This window comes from Gouania willdenowi, chromosome 1 (genome assembly GCF_900634775.1).
Source record: "Gouania willdenowi chromosome 1, fGouWil2.1, whole genome shotgun sequence".
Lineage (NCBI taxonomy): Eukaryota > Metazoa > Chordata > Actinopteri > Blenniiformes > Gobiesocidae > Gouania > Gouania willdenowi.
The window spans coordinates 3965736-3979832 of record NC_041044.1 but is presented as its reverse complement, the minus strand read 5'-3'; the positions used below and the strand labels follow the sequence as shown (position 1 = coordinate 3979832).

General features: G+C 41.0%; 1 protein-coding gene across 3 annotated transcripts; it reads right to left on the bottom strand.

The window, feature by feature from the left end:
- Positions 1–416: 416 nt before the first annotated feature.
- Positions 417–13424, bottom strand: LOC114466341 (neuronal pentraxin receptor-like). 3 transcript variants are annotated; one of them, XM_028451843.1, is made up of 6 exons: positions 13210–13424; positions 12336–13055; positions 7755–8151; positions 6235–6476; positions 3321–3500; positions 417–757 (listed from the first exon to the last, which is right to left on the bottom strand). In XM_028451843.1, exons 2-6 carry the CDS (start codon positions 13044–13046, stop codon positions 512–514), a joined length of 1776 nt encoding a protein of 591 aa, XP_028307644.1. In that variant the 5' UTR covers positions 13047–13055; positions 13210–13424; the 3' UTR covers positions 417–511. The 3 variants fall into 3 exon arrangements, with proteins under 3 accessions (XP_028307644.1, XP_028307647.1, XP_028307645.1); XM_028451846.1 differs by lacking the exon at positions 417–757 and adding an exon at positions 2468–2709 and having other exon boundaries at positions 13210–13422; XM_028451844.1 differs by lacking the exon at positions 417–757 and adding an exon at positions 2468–2706 and having other exon boundaries at positions 13210–13422.
- Positions 13425–14097: the final 673 nt, after the last annotated feature.

The following is a 14097-nucleotide window of genomic DNA, read 5'->3' as shown; positions in this document are numbered from 1 at the left end:
TATACATGTCAGGAGGTCAAAGTTAATCTCCTGAATAAATGAAAACCTTAAAGTATTATCTATAAGAGTCGCTCCTGTTTATGATAAACATCTTCTTCTTTTGCTTCTCATTGAGTGACAAAAAACAAATCAAGAAAAATCACTTGAAATAATTTGACTCAAACCAAGCGCTACACGATGACAAAAGGACAAACATGGTGTCAGCGTGAAACCATCAGACAGGTTCCTATTGAAGCTCTGTTTATACATTTCATCCTGTCTTCAGTCCTCTGGAATAGTTCATGCAGCCATGTTCACTAACGTCACTCTGTGTATCAAACACCAAGAAACACACAAGCCATGACATCATCACAAAAGAATGAACACGTACACCACTCTCTGCAGTCAGTGGAACGACCCCCCCCCCCCATCCCCGCTCTCACACAACCACCTGTGAAGGTGCTGGTCCTCAGGAGGTCCAGCTAACTGCTAACTGCTAACAGCTAACTGCTAACCCTGCATTGGTTCCAATTCACAGTTTGGAGCTGGAGGGGCTCGACCTCTGACCCACGTGGCACGGGTCCAGGGACTCCTTGGTGGCGCCACCGTAGACGTCCACGTCATGGTCGGTCCAGGGGGCGATGTTCCCCAAAGCCGAGGAGCTGCAGTCGGCGAGCGCTGCCACCTCCGCTGGTTTCAGGACCCGGTCCCATAAGTTAAACTGGGAGAGCTCACCAACCAGGGCCTGGGACGCATCGAAACGCCCTCCCAGCGTGTCCTGGAGGTGAGAAGATCACAGATAAATATTAAACAATATCTAATGTGATAATAATACAATAACCTCTAAAACAGGGGTTCTCAACCCCCTCCCACGAGACACTAGGAGGGGGTCACCAGATGCCTTCAAGAAACTAAGAATATTTTCTGAACAATTTGAGCTCAATTTTTGCTTCTTTTGACCCTTTCTCTGCAACTACACCTAACTTACCATATTTTTTCTTGCCATATTTGTGCGCCTTTTAATGCATTTTTGCTACATTACTCCCATTTCTGACCCTTCTCCATGAAATTTCATGCCTTTTCTTCACATTTTTTCCACTTTTAAGACATTTTCAGCACTTATAAACCCTTTCCACCATTTTTCCACCTAATGTTGCACGTGTTGACCAATTATTGTCACTTTTAGCCTCTTTTCACCATATTTCATGATTATTTTTGCCAATTAAACCACAGTCATGATTTGTCATGCATTATTTGCCAGATTATACTAATTGTTCCTACTAGTTGTTCCAATGTTGACACTTTGAACCCTTTTTACCACTTTTTCTGTCCATTTTTGTCTACTCTAATTGGCAACTTTTAACCAATTTCTGTGGTTTTTAAAATCCCATTTCACCACCTTTCCCACCATTTTTGGTCACTTTGAACCCATTTTATTTTTGATTAAAACAATGATTTCCATCTTTAAGATGACTATAATAATAATAATAAACGTTCCTGGATAACAGTGGATATTATTCAGATGAATAAATAAATGTGGTTATCACAGATTCATAGAACAATAAACCATCATTTTACTGACTTTATGGATGGACCCCAAAAATCTCTCCCCTTTATTCCCCCTTATAGATGGTCCTGTCTCCACATGACTGTTCTTCAATGTTCATGTCTGTGTTCAACCACCTTCAGCTACAGTGGGGGTTTTAATCACAAATAAAATGGGTTAAAAGTGACCACAAATGGTGGGAAAGGTGATTAAATGGGATTTTTAGAAACCATAGGAATGTGTTAGAAGTTGCATATTAAAGTGGACAAAAAAGGTGGTAAAAAGGGTTTAAAGTGTCAATATTGGAACAATTAGTGGGAGACATTCATTTAAAATGGCAAATAATGGCATGACATCGCGAATGTGGTTAAAAAGGCAAAAATAAGAATGAAATATGGTGAAAAGAGGTTAAAAGTAACAAAAATAGGTCAACATATGTGACATTAGGTGGAAAAGTGGTGGAAAGGGTTTATAAGTGCTGAAAATGTCTTAAAAGTGGAAAGAATGTGAAGAAAAGGCATTGAAATGTGATGGAGAAATGTAAGAAATATGGCAAGAAAAAGTGATGAAAATAGGTTAAAATATGGCAAGTTTGGTGTGGTTGTAGAAAAAGGGTAAAAAGGAGCAAAAATGGACTGAAATTGTTCAGAAAGAAGAAGAAGTTAGGCTGTCTGGCTGCTAATAAGGATTAAATCTGGGAAAATGTGTCAATGTGTTTCCAGTAGATATTAATCACTAAAATGTATCTATTGTTGCATCATGAAGAGCTTTTCATCAGCAGGTTTAAACTCAGCGTTTATGTAACGTTGATGTTTTCTGATGAAGACGAAGGTCAGCCCTGAGTGATGATGAAGAGCTGCTGATGACTTCCTGGATCTATTTACGCCCACGGAATAGTTCATCATCATCGATTCTTCCTGACCTTTCTCTCTTCACCCTCCTCTTCATCAACACTTCTTTTTCTTCATCTGTCCATCATCAGCTGTTTCCATCCATCCATCTAATCCTCCGCTTCATCCATCCATCCATCTTTCATTATTAATCCTCTTCCAATCACATCAATCATCTCTAACTGAGATTGTTCTCAGCATCAATACATGCTTTTATCTCCAAATCTCATCATTCTCTGATTTTCTATCTTCCACACATTTATGATTTATTCATGTTACAGTAAGTATCATCTACTATTTGACCCATTCAACGTTCATGGAAGAAGAAGAAGAAGAAGAAGAAGAAGAAGAAGAAGAAGAAGAAGAAGAAGAAGAAGAAGATTATTTTCTGTGTTGAAGATTAAAAATGATCAACCAAATGATTAGAAATTATTTCAGTTGATTATAGATTTATTTGTTTAGAACAAAACTAAAGAGTTTAGAAAGTCCATCATTTTTCTCATCCAACCCTCTGTCCGTCCATCCATACATGAATCAATCCATCCATCCTTTCATCCATCCTTTCATCCATCCTTTCATCCATTTATCTATCATTCCATCCATCCATCCACTCATGCTTCCATCATCCATTTATTGATTCATCTATTCATTCATTCATTTATCCATCCATCCCTCCATCCAACCATCTTCTGTCCATCATCCACCTAACCACCCACGCATCCAATCATCCATTCATCTATCATCCATCCATCCATCCACCCATGCATCTATATCCATCCATTTATCCATCCGACCACCTATTCACCCACCCAACCATCTAACCATCCTAAAATTGTTCATCCATCCATCCATCCATCCATCCATCCATCCATCCATCCATCCAGCCATCCATCCATCCATCCTACCTGCTCCTGTCCCAGGATCAGAACTCCTCCAGGTTTGATTGGATGCCAGGCAGCTAGCCCCTCCCCTCTGCCCTTCATCTTTCCTCCCTGATAAGCTTTCCACACTCCGTCCCTCAGCGTCCAGCTCACACAGATGTGCTGCCACTCGTCCTGAGGCAGCGACAGAGGCAACTGCGCCACCTGTGGTGGAGGAGGGTACAGCAGCTTATACAACAACATGTCAACAAACCATCAGGATGGAATTAACACTGAACATGTGGAACATTAACTCCTCTCTACAATCACTCCATTTTTTATTATCCATAATGAACCTTCTGGGATTATTTATTGTTAAATGTGTAGTTCTCAAAGGTTCATGATTTATTTATCTGTTTTTTTACAGCCTTTGCTCATTGATGACTCAATAAAAGGATGGATTGATGTCCCAAACCCAACATAAACAATGACTCACTTCCCACTGATGAAACCATCAATTCACATCTGACACATGGTCACTTCAATGTTTTCATGCATTAAAAACAATTACAATAAGGCACATGTGTCAAACTCAAGGCCCGGGGGCCAAATCAGGCCCTTGTAAACATTCAATCAGGCCCACAGCTGGGCAAAGTAAAAATGACTGAGAAATCACGGCGTGAATGACCAGATAATGTAGTTATGATATCTCAGTACGGTTGCAAAGGGTCGTAAAATATGTGGCAAATTCCCACAGGAACTGAAGCTCGGGAAATTTGACAATGTTAAAAAAAAGAAACTTCATGGGAATTATTTATTAAAAATGAACCTGAAATTGGGAGTATTTTTAAATCACTGTATCATAACCAAACATAAATATTGGCCTCCATGCAAAATAATAGACTTTAAAAAGAAAATATTATTTCAACAGATTTATTTGAAAGTATAACTTTACAATTATTCAAGTGAAGTTTCATTGAATTTGTCACAAATCCAATGAAACTCAACAATATTTTCAGGGGTTCACAGTTTCCCCATGTTTGTAGAACATGATAAAAGTTGTTTTTACTCTTGAATTGTTGGAACAAACCTAGTTTTTCCAAAATTCTCAAATTATTTGACAAAATTTCCCCAAATTGAAATGATATTGTTACTCCCTGTCATCCCCTGCTTGGATATTGTTGGTGCGTTATATATACTACATCAATGTTTCTTAAGTTGGGGTATGCAATGACAATACAGGGGTACTTGAGAGAGAGAAAGAGAGAGAGAGAGGGGAGGAAATCACCAAATGAAAGCATGAAAAACGTGGAGTTTTATAATGTTTATTTTTAGTTTAAAATCATAATAATGATGATGGAAATTATCTTGATTAGAATATGAACTGAAAATACTAGAGTCATTGTTGGTTCCACATCAGGCGGGAGTGACTAGAAATGATAAAAACTATAGAAATAAATCTATTCAGGAGGCACGACATGGTGTTTCTTTCCACTTCTATACAAAGTTAGATTATTTAACGGGTGTTAAAATGATGCTCTATAGTTGAGTTCCGGTTATGGCACAGTGCTGAGCAGACTCAAAGAATCTAGCAACTAAATATCTACAAATAACCCTGACCACCGTATACGCTCTTTATTTGTTATTTTTCATAGTATTTTGAGCAAAATGTTCAAGTCGGACAAAGAGGTTATTTGAGCCAAAAAAGTTTGAGAACCACTGATCTACATACATGCTTTTATATCATTTATACATGGAAATGCAAAGTAGCACTTATGTTGAAATTGTTCCATTCCAAACCTCTGTATTAACGCTTTTATAGCAAAAGAATCTCACATAGAGATTGTTGCTATGATGTACCATTTAAAGATGTGTAGAGTGTGTAGATGCATAGGAGTGTGTAGAATTTAGATTTGAATGATTTCAACAATTACAGACCTTCCATTTTAAGCAACATTTTAGAAAAACTTGTTTTTATTCAGCTGAATGAATTTTTAGCTGATTTTAATCAGTTTTAGAGTAAACCACAGCACAGAGACTGTCCTCCTGAAGATCTTAAATGACATTAGGTACAGTATAACCTGGACACAAAAAGACTGACAGTGTTGGTTCTACTGGACTTAGTGCAGCCTTTGATACCGTAGACCACAACATTATTTTAGATAGACTCATACACCTAGCGGGCCAATATTACAGAATCCAGTGGCACGTGTCCTGATGAAGACCAGGAGGCGGGAACACATTGCGCCCATTTTAAAATTGCTGCATTGGCTCCCCGTGTGTCTCAGGATCCATTTTGAGGTTTTCTTACTGGTTTTTAAGTGTCTTAATGGTCTAAAGCCTTCTTATTTTTCAGGACTACTTTTACCCTATGAACCTTCTCAAACCCTGAGGTCCTCCGACGCTGGCCTTTTAATAGTTCCTACAGTCAAGACTCGCACTCATGGTTCCAGTTTTTCGATCTTTCATGTTTTTATTTTTAGCTTTTGTTATTTTCATAGTTTTAGGATTGTTCTTTTGTTGTTTCTATAGTTTTAGGATTATCTTTTAGGATTACTACCCCAGTGTTTCCTCTGCACTGGGGGCTATGAGGGGCCGTGGTTGCAGTGGTCCTGTATCGTGGCCCTCAGTGATGGTGAATAGCTTTTGCTATTTTGCTGTGCTGGGGGCTCTGTCTCAGCACCCTCTGCCCACGGTGTGTGTGCTGCTCCTGGTGCAGACGGCTCCTTCTGATGCCTCCTTACCTACTGTAGATCCTCTGTACCCAGCCATGTGCCATTGTCCTTATTTTGATTTTTGTGTCTGTGTGCGGTGGACGGGTTTGTGTGGGGTGGGTGTATTTTAAACTATGTAAAAGCACTTTGAGCTACATTTTGTATGAAAAGTGCTTTTTATAAATAATTGATTGATTGATGTGTAGGAGTGTGTAGATGTGTTGAGTGTGTAGATGCTGCGTTACCTTGTCATTAATGAGCAGCTCCACAGGGTTGTGAACACCCTGTAACAGCACCAGCTCATTGGGCTGACCCGGCACGGAGTAGGAAAACGGGGTCCCGATGCCTCCTTCCTTGGCCTTGAGCCAGATGCAAGCGGTGAAGGCGTACATCTCCGTTATCTCCCTTCTCACCAGGCCGTACATGTAGTTGGTCCTCATGGGGAAGGACAGGATGAAGCCGTCAGGAAAGGAAGGTTCTGTCAATGCTGAGGAAACAGAGGAGAGGTGGTGATGAGTATTTATCCACTGTTTGTACACATGCAGTGGATGTTTCTCTGTCTTCATCAACTCCTGCACAGATTATCATCAGACGTCTGCAACAAGTGACCTTTACTCACTACTTTTCTCACATAAAGGTGGTTTAGAGCAGGGGTTCTCAACCTTGGGGTCACGAGACACTGGGAGGGGGTCCCCAGATGCCTTCAAGAAAATAACAATCTTTTGCAAACAAAACACTTTTTCTGCAACTACACCAAACTTGCCATATTTGAACCAATTTTCATCACTTTTTCTTGACATATTTTAATGCATTTTTGCTACATTACTTTTTTCTACATCATTTTCCAATTCCTTTTCTGCACATTTTTTCCACTTTCAAAACAATTTAGGCATTTATAAACCATTTCCACCACTATTCCATTTAATGTCACATATGTTGACTCATTATTGTCACTTTTAACCTCTTTTCACCATATTTAATGCTTATTTTTCTCCAACTTAACCACATTCACAAGTTTTTATGTCCATTATTTGCCAGTTTAAACTAATTGTTTCTACTTTTTAAATTGCATTACCCCAACTCCCCCCATTTCTGCCACTTTTAAGCCAATATTGACATTTTGAATCCTTTTTACCACTTTTTATGTCTGTTTTTGTCAAACAACATTTGCAACTTTTAACCAATTTCTGTGGTTTTTAAAATTCCATTGGTCTCTTTGAACCCATTATATTTCTGATTAAAACAAGGATTTCCATCTTTAAGATGACTGTAATAATAATAAACATTCCGGGATAACAGTGGATATTATTCAGATGAATAAATAAATGTGGTTATCACAGATTCATAGAACAATGGACCATCATTTTACTGACTTTATGGATGGACCCCAAAAATCTCTCCCCTTTATTCCCCTTATAGATGGTCCTGTCTCCACATGACTGTTCTTCAATGTTCATGTCTGTGTTCAACCACCTTCAGCTACAGTGGGGGTCCCCGCCCTCTGGGACCTTTATTTTGGGGGTTGTGGACTGAAAAGGTTGAGAACAACTGCTTTAAAGTTCTTCCTTCTTGCCCACAGGTCTGAAACAGCCTCAACGTGTCTTAAATTCACATCTCTGCACTAATCAGGTTAGTTTTACTCATTGTGTTCATCAAACATTCATCATCAGCTTCTTCTATCAAACTCTCCCATCCTTCCTCCTAACTGTGACGCACTCCCCTCCCTCACTAAACCCCCACAGACTCTGAACCCCCACAGACTCACTGTGCTCCAGCTCAGCCACGCGGTGGTTGACATTATCTATTCCCTGGTTGATCTTCTCGTGCTGACCGTGCGTCTCTTTCCTCATGGCTTGTCGCTCCTTCTCCAACATCTTTATCTTCCTCTCCAGCTCTCCCTCCAGGTCCTCCACCCTCCAGGTACCCTTCACTCGCCCTGCACCAGGCTTGGTGGGGGGCTTGGGGGCAGGAGAGGCTGGAGAAGTTGGCCGCCGGTGGCTCCCTGGGGGAGCCGCTCCTCCTGGGGGAGAAGGAGAACTTCCTGTGGGCGATGCTGGAAGCTTCCCAGTGCTTCCTGTTGGGTTGGTGCCCCTATTGTTGCTGGTGCTGCTGCTGCCCATGGACGTGTCGTTCAGGTTTAAAGCAGGTGGACCAATTTCAGCCTAAACACAGGGATGCAAGGACCATTAAAACATTTTATTTACAAGAGAAATAAACTGTGGACCAGTCGCTAACAATCTAAGCTAACACACACTTTACTAAGGGTGCTCAAGCCCTCGGTCTCTGTAACAGCAGCAACATGATGCTAATGCTAATGCCAACTCACCAACAACGACTCTTTCTTTCATTTTTTAATAGAAATGCTGCTAATTATCACTGTATAAATATTTTGTTTAAAAACTATTTGTTGATCATCATTGACGGTGATGGGCAGTAATGCATTAGAAGTAACATGGTACTGTAATCTGATTACTTTTCCCAATTATAGTAAAGTAAGCTATTAAATATTTTCCTGCTAACAGGCTGCGTTGCTGCGTTACTAAATGAATCACTTCTGTTTGTTGGGCGTATGGCGTTTTATCGTGCATTATAAGCCAGTCGTATTTATTTATTTTTTTTGCATTAAAACCCAGTCATTGAGCATAGCGTTAGTTCAGGCAGGCCACGGACGTCAAGCCAGCCACACCTCCAATCAACCAACAGCCCAGATTGGCTCCCTATTGGCCAAAGCATACAGGAGGCACTAATTAAACTGTGACAGCTGCCTCATACTCATACCACCTCAGTAAGCATCTCGCAACCCACTTACGCCCCAACTCCTCCAGGTCAGTACGTATCCAACCAACTGGGTGTCATTTCATTGTCATTAGCATTTGCTTTGATCTGTTCCAGGGGGTTTCTGCTAACTGCTCTCCTTGCTTTAGCCTTTAGCTAGGGCTCATGGAAGGTCGGGGAGTAGGGTGCTCCCAGCCTCCGGCTTTCCACGTAAACACGCGGAAATGGCAAGGAGGTTCCAGAACAGACCCATACCCCCAAATATAAGCATGCATATCAACGTAAAGCGCTTGAAGGCGCTATATACTGTAAATACCAATGCATTATTATTATAACCCAGTCAGCCACCGTAGTCTCTCAAATCAATGACGTAAGCGGTGTAACATCATTGGTCATGAAACAACAACAAAATCACACAGAAGACCATTTATTTTGTCCTGTTAATGCTCTGATTGGTCATTAATCTAAACGCTAATTCCCGTGGTTCAGAACAGTCATATTTTTGTGTCTCTGCTGTGATAAAGGCCCATCTCTGCTTTAGGTGATCAAACTGTTATCAACAACATAAAGTGAAGGATTATTGGCTCAGATCTCAAAGAAAGAACCCATCATTAATGTTATCCTCAAAGCTTTGTTTTGCAAAAACTAAAATATGGAGAAACATGTATATTGTTATGAGTTTAATACATTATATCTACACAATGTGGAGCGTTTGGGACACATTGGATTAAACAAACCTAAAGATTTGAAACTGAATCATCAAATACTGTAAAAAGCAACATTAGGAGCAGGAAACAGTGGTTGCTGTGTTGTAGGTCTGGTCTCTAACTACATTAAGGAGTGTGAGTGACATCATGGGCTGAAAAAGAAGCTGCTTCGTGAGGAACCGACTGTGTATGTGATACATGATATCAATAGATCTGCTGAGGCAGGACTGACTGGACCGGGAAGTGCACTAAATAAATCTCACCCCCACTTGGAACTGACTCTGCATGATGAAAGGCCTGGGGGTGGCATGGTGTTGGTGATGGTGATGCAGCACAATGTGTGGAGGACTCACACAAACATGACCCCTTCTCACAAACACATCCCAACACCAACACTCTCCTCCTCCTCCTCCTCCTTTCCTGTCAGCTACACAGGCTTCATCTTTTATTTATGTCCCTATCTCTCGCAGTTGGACGCTGAGCTAAAGGTTGGAGAAGGTTGACAAGATGGGAGAGGTGGGGGTGGGGGTGGGGGGGTCAGCAGGTGGAACGATTTCCCATGGGGCCGTGAGATGAGAAGCACCATTGTCACATGTTCTCTCAATAGAGGAGAAAGAGGTGAAGAAAGAGGGCGAGCAGGAGAAATATATCAGCACCAACAAGATACTCCTCAATGTGGAATTGTTTGGTTTTTGTTCTTGACAATTTTATATTTTCCACCAAGTGCAATGAGACGATTTATTGGCCACGTTTACATGGGAGCTTTAATTCCTCTTTAATTTAGACTAAAAGTTAAATCCTCTTTAAAATGACCATATAAACACTTAATTCCTAATTCAAATTTAATTCCAAATTAAACTGAAATCTGAATAAGGTGGCTGGTTTATTACGATTTCAGTTCCAAATCAAATAATTCCTCTTTCTTGTAAACACTTAATTTCGCTTTAAGTTAATTATGGACGTTCTGCGCATGCGCGACTTGCTGCGATGACACGCTGGTGATGACATAGTCTAAGATGGCCGCCCACACTAGAGCCGAGATGATTTATTTAATAAGAGCCTTAAAATATATGGATTTAATGAAAAGAGTGGACGGACAGAAGCGAAAACGTTTGGATATTCACATGGACAAACTTATTATACACACACGGACCTCGGCTAATGATGTGCGGATCATTATAAAGTTAATTATTCACTCAACGTCCTGTAGGTGGAGGTAAAGCAGCTGTTGCATTAACCACTGGCTTTGATTGACCAAAGTACGGACTTCTATCTCTTTCTCCTGCTCCGCAGAGCAAAGTGAAACCGGATGTCATTGTCGAGCTGCTGCTTCAAAATAAAAGAGAAAACAGTCTTATTTTGTGGTCTTCTATGTTGAAGCTGAAAAGAAAAGGTTTGTTGTGGGTTTTTTCCCACTAGACCTGAATATGTCACATTCTCCCCTAATCAGAACCCTTCCCAACCCCCAGACTTAAAGCCGAATTAAATAAAGCCATTTCCATGTAAACACGAAGCCGAACACTTTAATTCTGAATAATTTGATTTGGAAAAGGTAATAACAAATTAGAAAAAAACATCATGTAACCGTGGCCATTGTTGTAATTAGACAAATAAAGTTGAATTTAATTTAATGATCCATAAAACTCATGTAGACACATTTCATGCTGACATATTCAGAGACCCTCAATTCTGCTACTGATTAAACTTCCTGTTAACTTCAAAACAAGAGCACTATTTACAAAAGAGTTGAAAAAAATAAAAAATTAAAAAAATAATGGAAGACAAGAAGAGATACTTTTATTTTACTTTTCCTTATGACATCCTCGCTCACAACCTCCTCAAATCATATCTCATTTTATCTTTTCACATTTTGTCATCTCATTATTTTTTTATTATTATTTTACCTAATTCTTTTCCAGCATTTTTTTTTTTTTTTTACACATTCACACATTTATTTGCTTATCCTATAGTTACTGGGACTGTTGGTCATGCTAAAGTGGACAATCAATTACCAGTTCACAGACTCCTTTAGAAACCCTTTTCTTTTGGCACTGAGAGTGCATATATATATAATCAACCTGCTGACAGAGAACATGCAAATTTCACATACATGTGACCAGGGCTATTTTTTTATTTCTTTTTAAAAGAAGTTGTTTAGTATTTTTAGTATTTTTTCTATTATTGTCAGGAGGAAAAGCTAAGGAAGCTTGTTTCCACCACTAAAAACTTAAAAATCATATGGAAAGTCATAATTATGAGAAAAATATTTTTATGTAAAGTTGCAAAGAAACATAAAAAATGTGACAGAATAATTTTGCAATAAAGACATATTTATGTACTTCTATTATGTTCTAACCGTGTGTTGAATTCCAAGAACTGAATAAACAGCCAAAATATGTGTTTTGAATGAATTATTATTATTATTTAAAGTGTAATTAAGAACGGTAACAGTAAGTGTCGGTGATGCAAATGCTCAGTTTATACCTCATAATTGCGACTTTAGTAAATCATAATTATGACTTGCCGTGGTGATTTTTATTTAATGTTTTAGTGGCTTCCACAGAAACCTGACTGGCACCCACATAATAAATTGAAGGAATTTTATCAAATAAAAAAATAAAAAATTTAAAAAAATGACCAAAAAAAAAAAAAAAACAGGCAGAGAAATTAGTTTTTTTTAATATAAAACATTGAAATTAGCATAAAAACATTGAGATTAAGAACCATAAAAAATAAATACATAATAATTATTTATTTTCAATTTTTTACACGTTTGAACCATGTTTTTGTCCCAATTTTTTTTTTTTTTTTTTTAAATAAAAACAAACAAACAAACAAACAAAAAAACCCAATCGTTCTCTCACCTCCAGTTTCTCGATGCGGTCCTTCAGGTCCATGATGGCCCGGGCCAGCTCCTCCACAGCCCGGGCCGTCTGCAGCTGCGCGGCGGCCGAGGAGCTCACCTCGTCCCCGGCCATGACGCGGCGGTTTCCGCTCCAGGCTGCGACGCTCCGCTCCGGGACGGTCCTGTCGTCCTCCAGGCCGCTCTCACAGTCGCTCAGCTTCCCGGTCAGCTCCCGGATGGTCCTCTGGTCCATGAGGATCTGGTCGTTCTGTTGGAGAACCATCTGCCGGAGCTCCTCCGCCGTGGTGCGCAGGTCCTCGTCCCCGGTACCCAGCAGCGGTTCGTCCGCCTGCGGCTCCTTCAGCTCCTTGAGGTCCTTCAGCTCTTTACTCTTACACTCTCCCACCGGGAGCGGGGTGCAGATAAGGCGGCTGAAGCCGAACTGCTTGGCGGACCCTCCCCCGGTCTCCTTCCCCATGTTCAGCTCGTTCATGGTGGGCAGGTCCAGGCCGATGCCTCCGTAGGACCCGGACCCGGTCAGAGCTCCCAGAGGCCCGGCGTGGGCCACGGAGCCGCTGCCCAGAGGCTCCAGGAGCGGCTCCGGGGTCACAGTGCTGTTGTCGCCCAGAGAAGAGGCGCGTTTCCGGGGATAAACGCTGGCGATGATGCAGATGAGAGCCCCGAGGACGGCCAGCGTGCCCGCGCCTACGAGCACGACCACGAACTTCATGGTGACTGACTGTGGAGGTGGAGGTGGAGAGGACCAGATCAACACATCATCATCATCCACGGGTCTCAGAGTATTTTTGTTAGTTACGATTAGCTCCACATACATACATTATAAATGAATAAATTAGATAAATAAATAAATAAATGGATCCAGAGACACTTACTGTCCGTGTGTCTCTTCCTTCCTCTGGCTGCTGCTGCGGCTCCTCTCCACTGGCTGCTGTCGCTACGAAGGACCCGGAGATGCTGCCTCTCCCTCCGCCTGTTGCTAAGCTGCTCTCCTCCGTGCGTTACCATGGAGACGGTTGGGCGGGAAGGGAGGAGCCATGCTGCGGCCTTGCGTCATTCAGAGGAGAGTGGATGCTGTTGATCTCTCTGTTGCATCGATTGTGTGTGTGTGTGTGTGTGTGTGTGTGTGTGTGTGTGTGTGTGTGTGTGTGTGTGTGTGTGTGTGTGTGTGTGTGTGTGTGCGTGCGTGTGTGCGTGCGTGTGTGTGTGTGTGCGTGTGTGTGTGTGTGTGTGTGTGTGTGTGTGTGTGTGCGTGCGTGCGAGCGTGCGTGCGTGCGTGCGTGTGTGTGCGTGTGTGTGTGTGTGTGTGCGTGCGTGCGAGCGTGCGTGCGTGCGTGCGTGTGTGTGTGTGTGTGTGTGTGTGCGTGCGTGCGTGCGTGCGTGTGTGTGTGTGTGTTGCAAAATATATAATATACATTGTACATTTTCTCATTGATTGAAACCAAAGGGTCGAACATCAGAAATAAAATGGGTTGAAAGTGACCAAAAATGGTGGAAAAGGTGGTGAAATGGGATATTTTTTTAAAACAAAAATTGGTAAAAGTTGAAAATTAGAGTGGGCAAAAACGGACAGAGAAAGTGGTAAAAAAAAATGGTTCCAAGTGTCAATATTGGTGTAAAAGTGGCAGGAATGGAGGGAGGGGGAGTTGTGGTAGTGTAATTTAAAAAGTAGGAGCAATTATTTTAAAGTGGCAAATAATGGGCATGGCAAATCGTGAAAGTGGAAACGTTGGCAATAAATAAATAAAAAAATAAGCATGAAT